Source organism: Megalobrama amblycephala, linkage group LG9 (assembly GCF_018812025.1).
Source record: "Megalobrama amblycephala isolate DHTTF-2021 linkage group LG9, ASM1881202v1, whole genome shotgun sequence".
Classification (NCBI taxonomy): Eukaryota; Metazoa; Chordata; class Actinopteri; order Cypriniformes; family Xenocyprididae; genus Megalobrama; species Megalobrama amblycephala.
This window is the reverse complement of record NC_063052.1, coordinates 12305205-12326721: the sequence shown is the minus strand read 5'-3', so window position 1 is coordinate 12326721 and position 21517 is coordinate 12305205. Positions and strand designations below refer to the sequence as shown.

The window sequence follows — 21517 nt, the reverse complement described above, 5'->3', positions numbered from 1 at the left end:
AGAATTGCGAGTTATAGTAAGAATTAAGTGAAATAAAGTCAGAATTACGAGATATAAACTCACAATTGCGATAAGAGACTTTCTCGCAATTGACTTTTTTTCTCAGAACTGTTTATATCTCACAATTCTGACTTTATAACTCAATTCTGACTTTATAACTCCCAATTACATGTTATAAATTCAGAATTGCTAAGATATAAATTCACAATTTTGAGGAAAAAAAGAGAATTGTGAGGTAAAAAGTCACGATTACCTTTTCATTTCATGGCGGAAACAAGCTTCCATAGAAAGCTCTCTGGTGTGAATATTCCTCACTGCTAAATCAACAAATTTCAATGGTAAAAACATTATATATATATATATATATATATATATATATATATATATATATATATATATATATATATATATATATATATATATATATATATATATATATATATATATATATAAAACTTTCATAGCTTTCAACTCCGTTTATTTTTCTTACCATATTGGCAAATTGTTTTATTTAATGTAGTATAAATCTAACAAAATGTAGTGAGGTAAATGAAGAAAAATTGGGTAAGAAATACCAGCTAAATTCAAGATAAATTCTCTCTCTCTCTCTCTCTCTCTCTCTCTCTCTCACTCGCTATATATATAAATACATAGTGATTTAAGGATGCTTTTACAGGAAAACAAGATAAAAATGTTGATTTTGGCAGTGGGGAACCAAAAAACCCTAACATTAAAAATTGGAGAATACTTCGCAAACCAAAACATCCAGCAAGCAGTGCTGTGGAAATGTTCTCCTGATGAGGTGAATTGTGTTGACTTCTCAGAGGAAGGACGTGAGCATCAGGAAGCAGCAGCACACACCCGCCCCCTTACATCTCCTCAAGTCATCAACAATCTGATTGGTTGAACTTTCACCATGCCAAGAACTTCCTTTTGCTTCTCCACCCGTTCTGGTTCCTTGAGTCAACCTTCAGTGTCTTTTCATCTGAGTTCAGAATATTCAGCTCATCAATCACTACATGCATCAAGGGGCCGTTTATTTGTATAGGCCTATGTGGAAAGTCTGGAATAAATATAGTTTAGTCCTTGACTATTCTAAGGGACGTTTTCCAATGAGACCCGGGAACATTTCATTCTGTTCCAAAATAATACTTATCTGCCTTTCCATCCCCACAGAGGCGAATCGGTATTCAGAACACTTGGACAAATAACAAACAAAATAATCGCCTAAAAAAACAACAACATGCCCTCATATAAAATACATGGGAGAGTTGAAGGGCCAGAACCAATGGCTGAGAGTTTGGCAAAGCCAGGAAAAGTGCAGCTCAGACCTCTGCTATGCTCTTATCTCACCACGTTTTCTGTCCTTGGCTTTGGACAATGACAGACATACCACTGCTTCCAACCAGCTTCTGACCTGTGCTGGGTTTAGGCCTCTCTGTCTGCACTGAACAATGCCATTTCCATTACACTGGACATCAATGAGCTTTCCACAAACTTTCCCAGGCCCCGGGCTTAGCCGAATGCACCACGGTGGGATTTTCGCCGTAAAAACACTGCCGCTGCCTCTCGTATGTTAACTCCATAGGGCTATACAGCGTCCTCTGAACGTCTAGAGCAGCGCAAGAACCGCAGCGTCAGCGAGTGACAGGAGGCTGGGAGAAAAGCCGGGTTCAGACAGACTCGCACTCGATATCACCGTCACCAGTGAAGCATGTCACACTCACAGACACCAGCGGCAGGTCAGACGAGGTTACCAGAGACATACCTGGGGATCATGTCCTGACCCGAGTGCGCTGTGCCTCTGGAACTAAACACTGTCTGGGAAAGACTAGGAAGCACATTCACGCACATCAAGAAACTCGAGGCACATTTGTTTGAGAAATGCTTCATATAAGACTGCATAAAAATTGAATCAATACAAAATAAAATATTCCCCTCGTGACAAACGTTTTACGACAAAGTAAAATGAATGTTATTCGGAATATTTTAGATCTTTTGGATGCGATTGCTGAATGAATGTGTGAAGCATGCGTTCTTTAACCAGTTTCATCCTTCAAGAGAAAATGATTGGTAATTGATGAGAAAACAACTGCAGTGACTCTCTAATGAGGAGGAGGCGAGTTGAGAATCACTGCGCAGTGCTATTAGGGTGTGTTTCGTATGAATGAGCAAAACCAGACAAAGGTATTGAGGGGCGTGTGTCTGGGGGTGGGACTGGAAGGCCAGTCATCCAGGTGTTTTGTCTTCTAGTAACAAAAAACATGTCTGCAAGGCAGACAAGATGTCTCTCTAAAAGAGCTTGTTGTCTTAAATATTTTCAAAGTCTCTTCAAGGCAAGTCAGTTCAGGGCCATGATTGTGACAAAAGTGGACACCAGATAGTTGGTTGACCAACATATCAAAGGGGTTAGAAAAATCACACACATTTATTTATTTATATATATATATATATTTATATATATATATATAAATAAAGTCTTCATACTTTTCTCCTTTTGCTTATATAAATTTATCAGTTTAACCCTCTGGTGCTCTTTGTGTGGCAGTCAAAAATGACAGATTTTTTTTATTTCAATGAAATAAATGTACTATATTTTTGTTCGATAATGTTTTTTATTTAATATTTTGTATTTTTAGGGGCTTTTATGGTGCTAAATTATATTTACGGTGTAGTTATAATCCATTTATTCACTAGACCTGAAAATCACATTTTCAACTTAAACTGCCGTAAATCTTGAATGCAAGATTTAGAGCACAGACTTAAGTTTGATTTCTTTTCAAAGACGACACTTGGCAGATTATTGCTGAAGTGAAAAAAGTTTAAAAAAATGATCTTAAAAATTATGAAAAATACACAAAAATAATACTTTCAATTTTTATATCAAATAAATATTTTCAAAAACATGTTTTTCTCTAAAACTGCAAGAAAATCAAAGCCATAAATCTAAACAAGTTGTCTTCCAAATTTGAGCTTGATATCTCAAAAAATGAGCTTTTAGTAAGATTTTGTTTGGCCGCAGTATGAAATTCATCTCCCATTCATTTCCATTGTGGTCATTTTTGACTGCAAAGAGCACAAGTGGGACCATTTAACCTTTTCGAATCATGTCCATGATTTTGTGTGTGTGTGTATGTGTGTGTGTTCACATAGCAAGTGCCAAAACCTTTACCAAGTTTCGTATCATTCTTATGAAATAAAACAATTCTAAAAAAACAAAATATAAAATTTTTTGGTCAAAAATGACTGAAGAGCACCAGAGGGTTAAGGATGTTTTACTGGATATTATTTACTCCTGAGAAATTTTAACTCGCACCCAAAAACAAATTGTGGTAAAAATCACAAACCTTGCTCAGTGGAGCAGCAGAAATCAGACAAAAATGATAATGATAATACTATATTTTATGTCTTTAGCTGAAATCATGCTAAAAAAAAATATTATTAAAGTCCCGCTGTAGTCAATAATTTTATCCCTTAAAACTCATCTTTGATCACCAAAATTACATATTTAAACTTTTTTTCTGTGAAGCTTTTTTCTAATGCTTTAAAATAGCTTGAATTTAACTCTACACCCTTGCCTCATTAAATATACACGGATCTCTGAATATGATAATTAGCCCCGCCTCCACTCACTCGCACAAGCTCAGACGAGATCCACTCGGTCAACTTACTGAGGTAAACGCTGCACAACGGTAGCTCTTTTTACAACGTCGGACACAAAACGGTAATTAATATGATTAGCCTTTTGCTTGACTACATTATGAAACAGCTAATAATGTATTGCTAATGTTACACAAACCATGTTCACATTCACGAGTCGGACAGCTGCCTTCTAACAATCGGTATCCTTACAAACTCTTTGAACAACGTCAGTGGAGAAAGGCATATAGTTCATCGTAATATGCATCATACACCCGCCATATTGCCAAATCTACCCTAATTTCCATATCAACAGAAAAATAAACCGAGATAACCTTCTTTTGAGACTCCCTTGCGCGGTCAGTTAATGATATGCTAAAGCCCGCCGGAACGTGATTGGTTACAAGGTAGTTTGTGACGTCAGAAACACCAGCGATTTCAAACTGCAGGTTTGGTTTACTGCAGTTGTAAACAGAAAATACTCAGCGATGGTGTTGACTTATGAATTTTCTTTCAATTGAACATCAGCAAGAAGCAACTGAAAGCAGTATCAGAAAATGATAAATGCTAAAAAAAAAAAAAAAAAAAAAATTGATACACTGCCAAAAACTCATTCCTCTTGCTAACATCATTAGAGGTAAAAAGTTACGCAATGCTGGAACTTACCCTGTTATCCTGACAGAGTGCGTTGCGTGTTTGCGGTACTGTGACGGTTTGTGGTAATTGACATCTGTATGTCTGTAAATTCCACTCTTGTACACAAAGAAATCCTCGTGGACCTCCATGATGGCTAGAAAGGGAAAAACAAACATAACACACACCCGTTATGCATCTTTAAGCGCAGTTTCTAAAATACAATGCAAATTACAATAGTACAGCCCTACGTCATTGAATCAAAATTTAAAACCTGATCCTTCATTCTTATCACTCACAGTCATACTACAGGAAATACTATGTTTGCTTTCAAAGCCCAGTTATATAATATCCCACAAGCTCACCCAAACATCTTGTTCCTTTGCAGATCAAAGTGAGATCAAAGTTGCCGCTACTAATTGTGTTGGATTTCAAATGAGCTCAACTTCACATGGCATAATATGGGCCATCGCTTAAATTCACAGTGCCTGAGACAAAACTTTTATGGGTGGGTCCCTGGCCCTGGTGGCGTGTGAAGTGAAGATACTGCATTATGGGAAATACCTGCACCCTCTTACACTTAAGGTTTTTCCAGACATTACTAGGAGATCCTCAGCAGTAAACAGAGCCTAATGAATACACACACTCCTGCACATAATGATCTTTTCATCTCCTGTTTCTCAGTATAAGCCAGAGGTTAGGCAGAATTTTTGCAAAGATTAGAAGCGAAATCTGGCGTAAATCCAGAGTTCCCTCCTGTCTTGAACAATACAACAGAACACTGGCACAGGATCATGGAACAACACAAGAACACACAAACACACACCCTCGTCATATTACCATAGGGGACTTTTCTCAAGAATTCACTGCATATATGATGAGTTTAGGCCTTTTGTCCAAAATAAATGCTCTGTGGGCGTCTACAACATCCATGGTGACTAATACGACATAGATCGATCGTTGTTGACTGCATTAACAGTCATTAGGCATGTGCTTTTTACTATTCTTATCCTCTGGCTCACACTTACTGCACAAGCACACACACAGACACACGCTTCTGGAGAAATCCATACCTTGCACGGGGCCATTATCCATAATCTCTTTCATAATCTCTTTCTCCTGTGAGTGAAAAAGCAGAATCAACATGTCAAGTGTTGTACTATATATACTGTACCAAGAAAAGGTGCATTTGACAGTTAATCATGTTTTAAATAGCAGCAGTCTTAAGATGCTTAGGTAAAAACATCTTAATGCACATAAGAAACAGTCATCCTTACATATATTATTACGATAAATTGTTTAATTGTTCCCCGCATTCCTTTGTCGCATCTGTAAACGATATACAATCTAAAACACGCCTGGAGACATGTATATAAAGCAGACTGTGCATAAAGAGAGACAAATGGGGGGTAAGATATAGCTCAGAATTCAACCATGACATTACTAATGTAATTCCTCTCCAGACAGTTGTGAGTTATTCTTCCCTTTGGCTTTGAGTTGAAGGTTTTGATTGATGATGAAATTGAGAGCAGAAATGCACACAAATGCTGGGTGTGAGGGAAAAACCGGTAAATCACTGATGCTTTAACTATTGGTATCATGCAGGCAGAGTGAAATGTCAGAACATGTTAGATGTCATAAAACCTGTTTTACACTTAAAAGAAAAACAATTAAAGAGGACCTATTATGCTTTTTTATATATTCAGCTTTTTTAAGTGTGTAATGTTGCTGTTTGAGTGTGAAACATTGCAAAGTTACAAAGCACAAAGTACATCCAAAGGGAGTTGGACCACATGTCCACCAAAGCATTTTTTAGCCAGCTAAAACGCTAGGCGCTCTGCTGAAAATGCCTGTAAGTGCTTGAGAACGCTTCAGCAGCGCAGCGTTTTTTTCAGTTAAGATGCTTTGCTTACTATGATATGAATAGCCACAGAAATGTTATTAGTATCTCAAGTTTTACTCCAAAAACTACAAGGAAATCAAAGCCAAAAATCTGAACAAGTTGTGTTCCAAATTTCAGGTTGTTATCTCAAAAAATGAGCTTTCAGTAAGATTTTGTTTGGGCGCAGTACCACACTTTTTCACTAGATGACAACCAAGCTCCATTACTGACCATATAAGGGCGCATCCATTTCCATATATGGTTTGAGTGATCTGAACCATATATTTCCATTATTTTCATACAATTTATGAAGTAGACATCCTATATAGAAGTAGTGTGGGAAGTTTGAATTTGATATGAATTCAACCGCTAATAAACATAAAAACAACATGTATGTGAGTTATAGATCGCCACCACGATCATAAATGTATTTTTTTTTGCTATTAAAAACATTTTCAGACCCTCAAAAATTGAATGGATGTTATCTTTTGAACTCTTGGCATGAAATCAATCTTTAATGATTTTTCATGTTCATTGCTATTTCAAAATAAAGGTCTGAACATGCCATATGAGTATCAAAATATGCTTGTTGCAAACTGATAAATTACGGCTCCTCTGTAATTTATTTTGAAATTCACCAAATATGAAAACTAGAGATTCGAAGCTTTCAAATGATATATAGTTTGTCAAGATTAGTTTAGGTTTAGTATAGGATATTACTGTTTTAAATATGTAATGGCTGTGGGCCCACCGGTGGGCCAGTGACAGTGAACAGGTTAAATTATTTTGTTCCGTTATTATGCTTGTTGCTATCTGTTGACGTTGTACAAGCAGAATGTGGCGGTTGGTCTGTGTTGTATTTGTCCCGCCCCTCCTCCACTGTGATTGGATGGCTGGGTAAAAAGTGTCAGTGATGAGCACTGCGTTTTACCCAAAGTTCAACATTCTTCAACTCTCGGCGACAGGTAAAAAATGCAGAGCACTCAGCGCTTCAGTGTGAAATAGACGCTCAGCACCACGTTACGCTACTGCATTTTAAAAATGTGGTGCTCCCATTGAAAACAATTGGAAAAATGCACTAGCCGCTGGGAAAAACACTTTGGTGGACAAAAGACCTTATTCTCTATATCAGTGTCTCTGTTTCTGAACTTCCTGAAACGCCTCCATTGTAGTCTTGAGTTTTCTTCCGGAAACGAACATGTCACAATATTCCTTATTTAAATATTTCCCGCCCAAGGCGTATGCAAAATAAAGGAGTGGGGCCTGTTTGAGTTAGTAGTGTGTTGAAACTCGCAGTTATGGTAAAGGGCGGTACATTTCCCAAACACTGGTCCAGCTGACCAATCAGAGCACATTGTGCTTTTCAGAAGGAGGGGCTTCATAGAGACAGGAACTAAACAGAGCGTTACTGACAGACTGGGAAGAGAGGAGCTGCAACAATAGAGTACCTCAGGGATGACGTGTTTTTGTAGGCCAACCCGGAAGTTAGCGGCGCACGGGTTCCCTCGATTGAAAGCCTATGCATTTTTCCCATAGACTTTTGGAAAATCGCAAAAAAAAAGCTCTGTGTTTAACAAAGGGTTATGACACTTACACGTTTTGACTATCAAGATAATCTTTACAGGTTAACACAACATTTATACATTTTGAAGCCTAAATAGAGTCATCAGATATAAAAGGCTAACAGTAGGCTATAAACGGACTACAGCACACCATGGTCGCGGATCAACGTCGTCACCACCAAACTTCCTCAAACTTTATTTAAAAAACAGCTTTATTTGAAAACATGCTCGCTGATTATGATCTGCGCTGTTATGAATACTTATCTACTTTTTCATGAGAAATACTGTCCAAATGTCCTGTTTGTCATGATGACATCTAAAGTCCCCGCCAAAGGAAGTAGTCCCTTTTAGCAATTTGTTGCCGTTTTTAAGACACAATAAAGGTTTAAAAAAATCACAAGCGGGTTATAACTGGTGTGTTTTACGTCATAGATCAAAACATGAAAATATTTAGAGGCTTTGTTAACCACAGACCTTATTTCAGGCGATTTAGCAAAAACCGATTAAAAAAACCCATTGACTTTGGGGCGATGGAACCGGAAGTCCTAAAATGCTAACTCGCTTCCGGGTTTTGCCTACAAAAACACATCATCCCTGAGGTACTCTATGTCAAATATGTGAAAAATAATGTTTGTTTTTTTAATATTTAAGCATGAAAACCTATTCTAGTAGAGCCCAAAAACAAAATCAAGACTTTAAAAAAGGGCATAATAGGTCCTCTTTAAAAAAAAAAAAAATCATAACACAGAATGCACAGATTTGATTCCAGGGGTCAGCTGACTTACATTGGAGGACAGTCTGTATGGTGGGGTTGACTGATAGACGTCATTGTGGTAGCTGTGGCTGTTGGGACAGTGCGCTGTGGCCTGCCTCTTTCCCCGGCCCACCGCTCGAGTTTGCATCATACAGCGAGCCACTTCAGCAGGGGTTTGCTGGGGTGCAGAGAAGGGGTAACACTCCTCTGTCACTACCCTGACAGAAAAAGATAGAGACAGATACTTAAACCATAAAGATTGTCTGGCATCAAATTATAATTAGGCACACATTCACTTTCAGACACATTCATCAAATAACATTAATCAGTTGACTGAAACAGAAATCTTTTGTGTGTGAATTACCCTCTTCGTCTTAGGTACCACCAGGCCCCGTCGATACGCCCACCGGCACAGCCGTCCTGATGACGCGTGTCACAGGAAATCAGATTCTGAGGTGAGAGCTGAGGGGTCATGTGACCCATTGACTGAATAGAGATCCGATCTGATGCAACAGCTAGGAGTGAATCACAGGGTTTCCGTATGAGCGTCAGGACAGAAGATCTTCAGTGGCGGTATTACAGTATATAACATACACACAATACTGTATTCTGCAGCGTTCTTCTGCTGTGGTCTGTGTCATGTCTTCTCTGACTCACCTGCAGTTGAGAAAGCCCAGGATGCATTGCAGTTCCCCTGATCCAGTGGCTCATGGATTTTCCCTGGCCACTTGTCTACTGCATTGAAGTAACTTGGCAGATTATTGTTTCCATTCATATTCATCTGCAGAACATAAAGCATGAAGTGTCTTTTTGTGACTTAATGGTACTATTTGGCATAGGAGACATGAATAACACAGAATAAAGATTTCCATAAATGCATCATCATGGTGTGATTATGAGTGATTTTGGTGGCATAATATACTGTAATTATTTCCATATGTATTCTCTTTCAGAGGGCCAGTGGATGGATAAGAGGCAGTCTCGGTCTTCAAAGTCCAAGGTTTGCAGGAGCAAAACACTGCACTAGCCTTAGTATGGTTATATAATTATGATTTGTTAATTTTGTGGGTTTTCAAAATTATTTAAGTGGAAAATCCAGGTACTAACTTTCTTCTCTGTTCCGTCAATAATAAAAAAAAGTCAAAGTAAACATCTAAAATAATACAAAGGTTCATTTTATATCCGTCATAGGTGATTCAGTAACACATGGTCAGCTGGCACACATTACCATTTACATATGGTATTTAAAAAACAGTAATATTGTGAAATGTTGTTACAATTTAAAGAATGACTGTTTTCTATGGAAGAGGATTAGGGCCAAGCAATAATAAAAAATTAAAACCATCTCGAGATTAAAGTTGTTAAATTTCGAGAAAAAACTCGTTAAATTTCGAGGAAAAAATCAAGATAAAATGTTGAGAATAAAGTCATTAAATTACGAGAAAAAAAGTCGTTAAATTACGAGAACAAATTCGTTAAATTATGAGAAAAAAAGTCGTTAAATAACGAGAACAAATTCGTTAAATTATGAGAAAAAAAGTCGTTAAATTACGAGAACAAATTCGTTAAATTATGAGAAAAAAAGTCGTTAAATTTCGAGAAAGAAAGTCGAGATAAAATGTTGAGAATAAAGACATTAAATTCTGAGAAAAAAGTCATTAAATTATGAGAATTTAATGACATTTTTCTCATAATTTAACAAATTTGTTCTCATAATTTAACGAGTTTTTTCTCGTAATTTAACGAGTTTTTTCTCAACATTTTATCTCGACTTTTTTCTCGAAATTTAACGAGATTTTCTCATAATTTAACAAATTTGTTCTCGTAATTTAACAAGTTTTTTCTCGTAATTTAATGACTTTATTCTCAACATTTTATCTCGACTTTTTTCTCGAAATTTAACGATTTTTTTCTCGTAATTTAACGAGTTTATTCTCAACATTTTATCTCGCCTTTTTCTTGAAATTTAACTATATTTTTCTCATAATTTAACAAATTTGTTCTCGTAATTTAACGAGTTTTTTCTCGTAATTTAATGACTTTATTCTGAACATTTTATCTCGACTTTTTTCTCGAAATTTAACGAGTTTTTTCTCATAATTTAATGACTTTATTCTGAACATTTTATCTCGACTTTTTTCTCGAAATTTAACGAGATTTTCTCATAATTTAACAAATTTGTTCTCGTAATTTAACAAGTTTTTTCTCGTAATTTAACAAGTTTATTCTCAACATTTTATCTCGACTTTTTTCTCGAAATTTAACGAGTTTTCTCTATAAATTTAACAACTTTAATCTCGAGATGGTTTTATTTTTTTATTATTGCTTGGCCCTAATCCTCTTCCGTAGTTTTCCATTTTAATATATTTTAAAAATTAATTTATTCCTGTGATCAAAGCTGAATTTTCAGCATCATTACTCCAGTCTTCAGTGTCACATGATCCTTCAGAAATCATTCTAATATGCTGATTTGCTGCTCAAGAAGAATTTCTTATTATTATCAATGTTAAAAACAGTTGTTGTGGAAACTGTAATACATTTCTTTTCAGGATTCTTTAATGAATAGAAAGTTCATTTATTTGAAATAGAAATCTTTTGACATTATAAATGCCTTTACTGATGATTTTGGTCAATTTAGTGCATCCTTGCTGAATAAAAGTATTAAAAATCCTTACTGACCCCAAACTTTTGAACAGTAAAGTACATGCCCCTCAAATACATCTCTTATGACCACTTGTGATCACATTTCATCAAAGAGGAGGGTCTCTGAATTTACAACTTTATGCATTCATTACATCTAGTGTATTGATGTTGATCAAGTACAAAAAAAGCAGAGAAAAGTCACGATTCCTCCCAAATGTATTGGACCCTGGTGGAATACCAGGTGGGAACATTTAACCCTAAACTTTAATAACATGTAATGCATATACTTGTCTTACATCTCCCAAATCTATAAGTCCCCAGACTTCTTTATGTCATATTTTACATCCCAAAGTTTCATAAGTCCTGAATGGGGAATGTGTTAGCTCTTTCTCCTGTGCACCTCTCCCTCTTTGGTAATGCACAGCTGCTTGTTGCTGTCCTCCTACATTCCAGCCTGTGATATCGTCATGATTCTCCCTGACATCTACCAGATATGATCCTGTGGAATGCAGGTGCTTGTCAAGTGACCGCCGCTGCAGTGGTGAATTGCCCCTGAAGGGCCACGGCTCGCAGCAACACTTGACCCGATGGGAGACGTGAGCAATCGCACTGAGTAAAGACAATACACCAATGAGAAAGTGAGTGTGTGCAGCACTCAGCCCACTCATTAGTGTCTGTGCAGAGTGGGTTTTAGGCAGATAGAGGCTTTTTAAATGGCCCAGGCTCGACTCTACAGAGACAGGTGGAGACGTGTTGGAGGATGTGGGCCGGAGAGGAAAGAGAAAAAAGGAAGGAGAGGAAGATATGGGTATGGGCCCCTATCTAGTGAGGATCCTAAAAAGATTGCACCCACTAACAGCATCGAACCATTACCAGCATTCTCTAAGGCTGTGTGTCCATCAAAGAGTTTTTCATTTTAAGTCAGCCTTATAGTAATTTTTAAACATTGCTTGGGTTAAATAAAACTGCTCCAGCACGTTGGGCAAACATTTAACCCAATCACTGGGTTTGTCCATTTTCAACCCAACTTGTTTTTGTTTTTTTGGGTCGCCTTGTCTTGTCGTTAAAGTAGCGCATATTTACATATATGAATGATAATTTGAAGCGTATTGTATGTCTTATACACAGTGAAAATAGCCTGTATTTGACCGAAATTCCAGAAATGTCAGCAAGCTGACTAAATAGATAGATAGATAGTGCCTTGAATGTTTATATGGATGTCAATGAATGGGACATTAATTATCTTTTTGGCTTTAATAAGATTTTCCCAATAAATAGGCAAAAATAAACCTGGTGTCCTTCATGGTTCCTGTTCTTTCCGACAACAAAGCACTTGAATGCGACGTAATCACAACTTCAGAAGTGGGAAGTAGGAAATTTCCGATAGCACATGAAGGCAACATAAATACGTGGCGCTCCCATTGAAAACAACGGAAAAAATATGGCGGTCTTAGGAAAAACAGTGGACACAAGGCAATTGTAATATGGACTCTCATGTAATGTGTTGGTGTGGATCATGGGCAGCTTTCTGCAGAGAGACACTGAAAGCCTCAGTGAGCCACATCAAATAGCACAAGTCCAGACGGACACATCCAGGATGAACTCACTGTACCTTACTGCACTTTAAAGATCAAACAACAGTCTGATTTCCGAATTATTCTCTTATTCTTGCTTTGATGATTCCTAACGGCATACTGCATTACACTGAAGACAGTTGCACAGAGCGTGAGAACGGATAATCAGAGAGCCGTCTATGGGCATAAACATGAGATGAATAAAGAGATTATCTACAAACTTGACTCTGACTGGTAAGTCGTGGCATTCTGGGATAGCTTCATTTCTCTTGTAGCACTCCATGTTCTCAATTTCAATGTTTTATGTTCATTTATTTATTTAGTGAGTAGCCATGAAATAAACAGACATTAAACATGGCATATCAGCATTTTCTTTTGTATAAAATAATAAGAGAACACATCATGAAGTTTAATTTTCTTATCTATCTAATTAAGTAAGATATAAAAACATATATCATGGTTTCCACAAAAATATTAAGCAGCTGTTTTCAACATTGATAATAATAATAATAATAATAAATGCTTCTTGAGCAGCAAATCAGCATATTAGAATGATTTCTGAAGGATCATGTGACACTGAAGACTGAAAATTCTGCTTTGCATCATTAAAACGTAGTAAAATAGAAAACTGTTCTTTTAAACTGTAATAATATTTCACAGCATTACTGTTTTTACTGTATTTTTGATCAAATAAATGACTTTCAAAAAAATCTTACTGTCACAAACTTTTGAACAGTGTAAACCTCACAATATCTCAGTATATTTGTGTATAAAAAAAAAAATAAAAATAAAAATAATTCAAGATATAATCTCCAAAATCGAGTAAATGTATCTTGTTTTAAGAATGTGTAAGTGGAAAATCTGGGTCTTGCAATACTGACCACCTGACTATACATTAACCCTTTACTTAACTCTCTTTCACATACCATTTGCACTAACAGAAGATTTATACTGACTGGCTGCAAATGACTCTTACCTGGATCTCATTCATGTTCATAATAGTCCGTGAGGGGCGTTTTGTGCCCAGACGATACCGCAGACCCTCGTCCAGGGTCATACCCCAGAACTGACTGTAGTTTGATGCCCTCCAACTGGAGACATAAAAAGATAGAGAGTGAGTAGGAGAGAGGAATACTGTATTCGTGCACTAGTTATATAATAACACATGTAATGACACACTAGAAGGGATTCCTGATACTCACCCATAGCTTCTTCTGTTGATTTCTTTGATCATGTCATCTTCTATCAGACAGGCATGATCCTCACATTCCCAGCGGCCATTTTGACCACATGTACTGCGGAAGATGAATAAAAACTCTTAGTGAACAGATCTGTAAACTTTCCAATTTTTCTATACAAATAGGGTACATAATTTTTACCAAATAGTCAGTGACAGGAAGTGATCTTCATAAAAAGTAAATATTATATAATTTTCTATTCATTTCACATGAGGTTTACCATTTTAAGGGTCAGATATTAATTCGTGTGAGACTGCAATCATATAAAAGCACCGATGGGAGTGAAAAGTTATGCAGCTGATCAACTGACAATGTGCAAATTAAAGAACACAGATACAGCCCATAATGACCAACGCAATCTACCATGAGCAGCGCAACTATCACAGCATGTCAATCACAAAATGGGTTAAGACGTGCTTTTTACGGCATTAAATAACGGGGCAAATACCAGTAAATTAACTTCCGGAAACCTTAGTAAATCATGTTGCGTGATTGATCCTACAAATGCATATGCAGTAAGATCAGCTGCAAAAATAACTGTCCACGCCTTTTCATCACTAATTCTTCAATGCATGTCTTTAGTAAATCCTGACAGTAGTTATTTAATGCCAAACAGTTAGTAAATCTGGCCCTTAATATTTTAATAATACTCTTTAACATGGCTTGAAATCCTGATGTGTAAACTTAATTCAATAGATAATGTCAAAAACATGTTGTATGAGTTTATTTGTTAAATACACTCTTTGGGGGTCACCATTTTAAGTGTGGGATACAAACATTTTATGTGTTTAAGGCCCTATTTATAGGCAGTTTTAACCCTTAAATGCATACCTCGGGTCTTTAGTGACCCGGGACATCATTCACTACCCTCCTCCTCATTAATTTTTTAAAGTTAGACATCAACCTTCTTGGTATTCATTATAAAGAATATAACAAGAAAAAAAATCATAAGATTATAAAAGAATGCCTATTTTTGTATTCATTTTTTGTAAAAATTGTATAGGGTCGCTAACGACCCGAGCTGTGTATGAGTGTACGTATATTTTTTCTTCACAACAATAATTGAATCTTAGATGACGGAATAAGTGCAATTCACATTTATTCCACAAGGTGGTAATGTCTGATACACAATGCTGAAGTGACGACTCATTCAGACAGAAAACGGAATAATAAGAAAAACATGACATGGCTTAGCGATTTACTGCAGAGCAAGTACTGAACGCAATCAAATATGACTGTAACTGTCACTGGATGGATCTGGTGAAGCTGTTAGCAATCGAAATATTGATTTTGAAGATGTTGAAAATTACATAGTTTTGAGAATACGTTTGAGATCGCGAATGGGCTCATATTCGTGACCTCAAACATAAAACTAGCCTATTATTTGCTGAATTTACTGGGAAATGAGCTCTGACGAGGACAGTGGTGATGGCATAGAAATATCTGCTCAAACGGAGCCCTTTCAAGCTCAAAAAGGTAACAAAATATGCTTTATTTTATTCTTCTGTAATTGTTACTCTAATATCAGAGGAGTTTTATATTATCACGACAGGTAGAGATCCTTCAGTGATAGATATAGATCCGGGTCGATAAAGACCCGAATATGTAAGAACGATTGATGAAACGGTCATGCATTTAAGTGTTTTGGTCAATTGGATCACAGGACGACACTAAATACAGGTGTAAACGGGGTCTAAAATGTTTTGAGCTTGTCCACTTTCGATCACTTCCAAAGGTAGTTGAAAACGCATTCGACCGGATTGCTTTCATAGTGTAAACGCTCATGTGGTCGAATGCATTCAAATAGATATTAAAGACCGCCTACTGACCTAATGCATAAACATTATGGGAAGCGCACAAGTCAGACGGGATTTAAACTTTGTCAGCTGAAGACCTAAGTTTGGTTTGAAGACTAAAAATGTACCATGCACAATGTTCTCTCACAATTCCTGATTTCTAACACACACTCACAGCGTTTGGCTGGTCTTGCGGCTCTCAAGGCAGAAACGAAAGCTGATGCTGTCCGTATGTTTTTAAGTCATCTCCAGTGGTGTTCGTATGTAAATTGTGCGAGCTTATTTTGTCCATTAAATTGAAAGATCTGAAAAAGCCCATATATTTAAAAGTGGACAAAAGAGACGGATTAAAACACCAGGTGTAAATGGGAATGTGTCTCCCTCATCTACTTGTGATCTCAAACGCTTAAGATCGACCAAAACACATCTTAATACCAGGTGTAAACAGAGCCTAAAACTTTTTTAAACATTTAATGCTGGTTAATTTTATGATGAGTCATGAGACCGAATTTGTGGAAAGTGTCAGTCCCTGACTTTAAAACACCATATTATTCCTTCCATTGACAGTGCAGTTTCTGAGGACTTGTAGATTAACTTTTAGAATAATAAACAACATGGTATGTTTATCTAAGTGTTTTAAAACAGAGAAAGGAAATGTAGACAGATGTCAGACCCAACCATAGAGAGAAACAATGAACTTGTTCAGACATATTCTACATTTGAGACACAAAACAGGAGGAATGAAATGAGCGAGAGAGAGAGAGAGTGAGAGAGAGTGAGAGAGGCCTGTGAGCCTTTTAAGGCTGCAGCTCTTGAAGAAATATCCATTTTTAGTCCGTCTGAGCAAGAGGAGGAGGTTCAGGAGGTCTGACGTACTGTATGAGAGGAACGTGAATTAAAAGAGGAAGAGCAGAGGCGCACTGCTGCCCAGACATCACTAGAGAGCAGCGGGATGAGTCACGAGGAGGAGAGTAGAATTAAATTATGCTTTTTTGGATATTACCTTTCATGTAGTGTGTGATATAGCTATTTTGTGAATGTAAAAGGTCAGCAAAGTTGCAAAAATCAAAGCGCACGATAAATGGGTTTATTGTCTCCCAAAAGAAAGAAGCAATTCTGAACTGCATGAAAAGAGTCGTCAGTAATTCCAGTTACTTCCTGCTCGAACCTATGTAGGTTTGTAACAAATTTGCATACTTCCAGTCTATGGTCTTCATTGGCTGCCCGTGAACAACGTCTACTTTGACCCGCCCTCAAACACTGTAGTTGTAGCTGAGGCCTGGAAGAGTTTTGGTTTGTGTTGTCACTGTAAAACCGACGCCATCTTTACTGTTCATATCACTGTGATTCAAGTGCTGAGGTAGAGCTGAAATTCAGATATTTCGACACATGCTGTAAGAGGTAGACCAATCACAACAGACCTGACCATCTGACCAATCAGAGCAGAGGAAGCTCTCGGAAAGGCGGGGTTTAGAGAGACCGAATTCTTTATCGAATCGTTACAGACACTGTGAGAAAAAAGCTGCAATGTACATTGTGAGAAAATGAAAGTGTTTTTTGACCTTGGATGCATGTAAACCTATCGCAAGAGACTGCAAAACTAAATTAGAAGCCTTTAAAATAGCATAATAGGGGCATTTTAAACTTGAGCATGTTATCTGTCCAACTATGCACATGAATAACGTCTCAAATCGTGAGTGTGGCATGGAGAGCTTTGCTATTATTTTGCCTTGCAGACAATAAAATGGTCTGGCAAAAAAACATATTCCCTTCAGACATATCTTTTTTTTATGTGAGCCAGTAGGCAATGACTTAGTAACCACCCTGAACACCTAAGCAACACCATAGTAACTGTATAGCAACGGACTAACAAAAACCAGAACACCAGCAACCCAGAAACTCCTAGCAATGTAGTTATGGGTTTTGCACTGACATTTTCCTCTTAAAAAAAAATCTAGCTGCACAGCAGATTCATTCTCTTCTTTCTGTCAGGTGACACAAATTCAAAGTCTTTGCACTAAAACTTCACACAGTACTTCAGATTGAGAAATAAATTCACACACCAGTGCACACATGCTAGCTGAAAGTTACAAAAGGTCTTTAGAGTGCAAAGGTGTCAAGTGACCTGTTGTCAGCAGGAAGCTGAGTTTCCCATTCTGTCACGCTTCACTGTAACACTCAAAGCAGCATCCTGATACAAGCCTGACGGTCTCCGACATGCTCCCTGTTACAGACCAAACATATTTATGTGCTTTCTCTGTGTTTACATTTCATAGTAATCTCTAAAAGATTACAGGAGGTTGAATGCACAGGCTCCGGCAGGTGGGAAATATAGGGCCTATAGATACGGCATGGCAAAATGAGATTTAGATTGATAAAACTGTCTGCAAAAAAAAATCATTCTTCATCAGTATTTTTTTCTTTCCAGTAAAAATATGTAAACATGCTTAAAGCAATATAACTTAACATAGCATAAATCGATTAATGGCATCTTTTTCCAGTGAGATTTTTGTATGCACAAGGAGTCTAACAACAGCCAGTTTTGCTCCAAGAAGAAACCTACATGCAAAGCTACCTGAAAAACTATGCTCAAGTTTAAAAAAAAAAAAAAAAAAATTATGAGGCTGTGAGCTGCAGGTTGCCTTGGATAAAAGGCTTTGGATTACTGACAAATTATAAATATTTCACATTCCTCTCATAACTCCAGTTACTACAAAGATTGCGATACTTATGGCTGTAACATTTACACTGATAGTGGCGACATCACTGACTGAGGTGCAGATCCTACGGGAGCCGCTGGGTCTGCGGCAGCTACATGCTAAACCTACGGCCTAGTCCAGTGAAGCTTTGGCACTGGGGTAAGAAATTCCTGCTTTCTTATTTTGTCTAACCATCACTAGTTTCTCACAAACAAGGCAAAATATAGTGAAACAGCAGTTTATGACAATGGAAGGTAAGATGCTTTTACGTCAATAAATACTATCTATCTTATTTTGAAAGTCTTTTGATTCTTTAGGCACTATAGGTAAATAACTAAAATAACAAAGTGCAGTAATCTTTGTGTACTGTATAGATACTAAAATACATTAAAATATTATGGTAAATGCAGTATCAAGAAGCATAACCAGCTATATGAAATAACTGGAAGCTGATGACAACATTCATTGCTTAAAATACGGTGGATACCATCCAAACTGGATGAGAAGACAGCACGGAAAAAAACAAAATAAGGTAAAAGATTCTCATAATTGTGATTTTATTTCTTGCAAATGTGATCTTATTTTTCATAATTGTGATTTCATACATTTAAAAAAATATATTTTTAATTTCACTCAGAAAATGCTTCACAAATAATTACAAAGAAATGGCAAGTAATACGTTTAATTAAACAAGAAATTTTGAAGTAGGAGTATATTTTTTTTTCTTGTAAAATGTGCTCCAATAATCTGTTTTATTTCCAACTATGTACCATCACAATGTACCTTTAAATTATTTTTTATTTTATTTTATTTTATTTTATTTTATTTTATTTTATTATTTTATTTTATTTTATCTTTTTATTTCATTGTATTGTATTGTATTTTATTTTATTTTATTTTATTTTATTTTATTTTTATTTTTATTTTTATTGTATTGTTTGTATTGTATTGTATTGTATTGTATTGTATTTTATTTTATTTTATTTTATTTTATTTTTTATTTTATTTTATTTTATTTTATTTTTTATTGTATTGTATTGTATTGTATTGTTTTATTTTTTTTTTATTTTATTATTTTATTTTATTTTATTTTATTTTATTTTTTATTTTTATTTTATTTTATTTATTATTATTTTTATTTTATTTTTTTATTATTTTATTTATTTTATTTTTTTTATTTTATTTTATTTTATTTTATTTTATTTTATTTTATTTTTTATTTTATTTTATTTTATTTTATTTTATTTTGCATGTATGGGTAGCTGACACCCGAGTGTTTTAAATTTAAGCAGCATGTTGACTTGTACTGGAGAGATGTGTGGAATCGTTCACCAATTATCTATCATTTTCACAGCAGATCTCAGCTGGAGGTTTTGTAGCACGCATCGCATGAAGAACTCAGTCAGTCAGCTTTAGTGCGAATCAATGCCTCTTCATGCAAAACAAACAATCTATCACCAATAAACAGAAGGGTTATTTTACAGCCAAAGCAGATTGTTTACTAATGTACATTCTATAGCAAACATAATGATGTATTCTCACATACTGGTCATTAACCAAGAAGGTTTATGTGTCCGCTGACTCCTCAAACAGTGAAAGGGAATGTGCTTCGAATATGGCTGGTGCGACGGATTAGATTCTATGAGGAGAGCTAATCCTATTAGTGAGGGGTCTTATGTAAAGGGAGAGAGACATGCGGTAAATATTGTGGATGTATATGTGCTGTACATGATCCTGCGGTGTGTTTGTACTGTTCAAACTGTCGGGATCAAAAGGGCATGAAGGTGAAGCACATGTATGGATTTCTGGGAGCTCAGGAATGTGTGTAATCTCTTCAGGACCCGAGGGGTCCGACTGTCCTGCCCTCTGAAGACCGGTCAAGACTCTCTCGTCTCTGGATAAATCCTGCCAACATGTGTGTTGATGTAGGCAACAATGGCCTTGGATTGAGACATCCAGAGTGACCTTGAAAAGGCCTATGTACTATGCAAAATATTGGCTTGGAGAAAGAAAGAAGGAAAGAAACAGAGAGAGAGAGAGAGAAAGGATGATTTGCATGTAATTTTGACTAGATTTCAAACTCACCATAAATTACAGTTCTCTTTGTATGTTGCTCCTGAGTGAAACCTGTGTCCGTTCCTTTCACAAGAACCTGAAATCATCAAACATCAACGATTATGAATCAATCTGCAGGAGATTAGAGGAAGAACAGTGGCTAACAACTACATACATACTAAACAATTGGATTAAAAGTTTGTTCTTTCATTTATGTCTGATGTAGACTGTAGTGCCCGCAGTGGAATGTTTCCTTGGCTTTCCTTTGCTTTCCCAGAGACTCTGCTGTCATCATGCCTTGACAAGATTAATCAGAGATTGCCGCATTGTCTGGCTGGAAGTGGGTAGGCCATCTTTCCTCTCCTCCTAATACACCGAGTACAACTATCAAACTACTATAAGTATACATTTAAGAGGAGAGTATGCATATGCCGGACGGCTACATCCGACTATCACCTTTTGACACAGATACAGACACACACAAAGAATCTCAATGTCAATAAAAATCATTTTGAAGCAAGGATGTAACCATGTCTTGAATGTTGAAAGGTTTTTTTTACACAACACGCTGCGGTGAGCAAGTAAGACATGCTGCTGCTCGTGAACACGTGGATGGCCGTTCCCGGATGCTAGTAATTACAAGTTAAAGGATTAGTTCACTTTCAAATAAAATGTTCCTGATAATTTACTCACCCCCATGTCATCCAAGATGTTCATGTCTTTCTTTCTTCAGTCGAAAAGAAATTAAGGTTTTTGATGAAAACATTCCAGGATTATTCTCCTTATAGTGGACTTCAATGGAGCCCAAACTGTTGAAGGTCAAAATTATAGTTTCAATGCAGCTTCAAAGGGCTTTAAACAATACCAGATGAGGAATAAGGGTCTTATCTAGCGAAACGATCTGTCATTTTCGAAAAAAAATGTAAATGTATATGCTTTATAAACACAAATGATCGCCTTCCAAGTGCTTCCGCCAAAACCGCACTTCTGTATTCTTCAAAAAGCTTACGCTGTATGTCCTACACCTTCCCTATTCTACTTA

General features: G+C 36.4%; 1 protein-coding gene across 1 annotated transcript in view; it reads right to left on the bottom strand.

The window, feature by feature from the left end:
- The window catches only part of tinagl1 (tubulointerstitial nephritis antigen-like 1), a 34316-nt gene that overhangs the window by 4298 nt on the left and 8501 nt on the right, over positions 1–21517 (bottom strand). The window contains exons 3-10 of the mRNA XM_048201607.1: positions 20506–20572; positions 13890–13982; positions 13664–13778; positions 9128–9251; positions 8835–8985; positions 8502–8688; positions 5346–5391; positions 4306–4429 (exon numbers count right to left, since the gene is read on the bottom strand). Coding sequence (XP_048057564.1) covers positions 4306–4429; positions 5346–5391; positions 8502–8688; positions 8835–8985; positions 9128–9251; positions 13664–13778; positions 13890–13982; positions 20506–20572 — 907 coding nt within the window. The remainder of the gene's footprint in view (positions 1–4305; positions 4430–5345; positions 5392–8501; positions 8689–8834; positions 8986–9127; positions 9252–13663; positions 13779–13889; positions 13983–20505; positions 20573–21517) is intronic.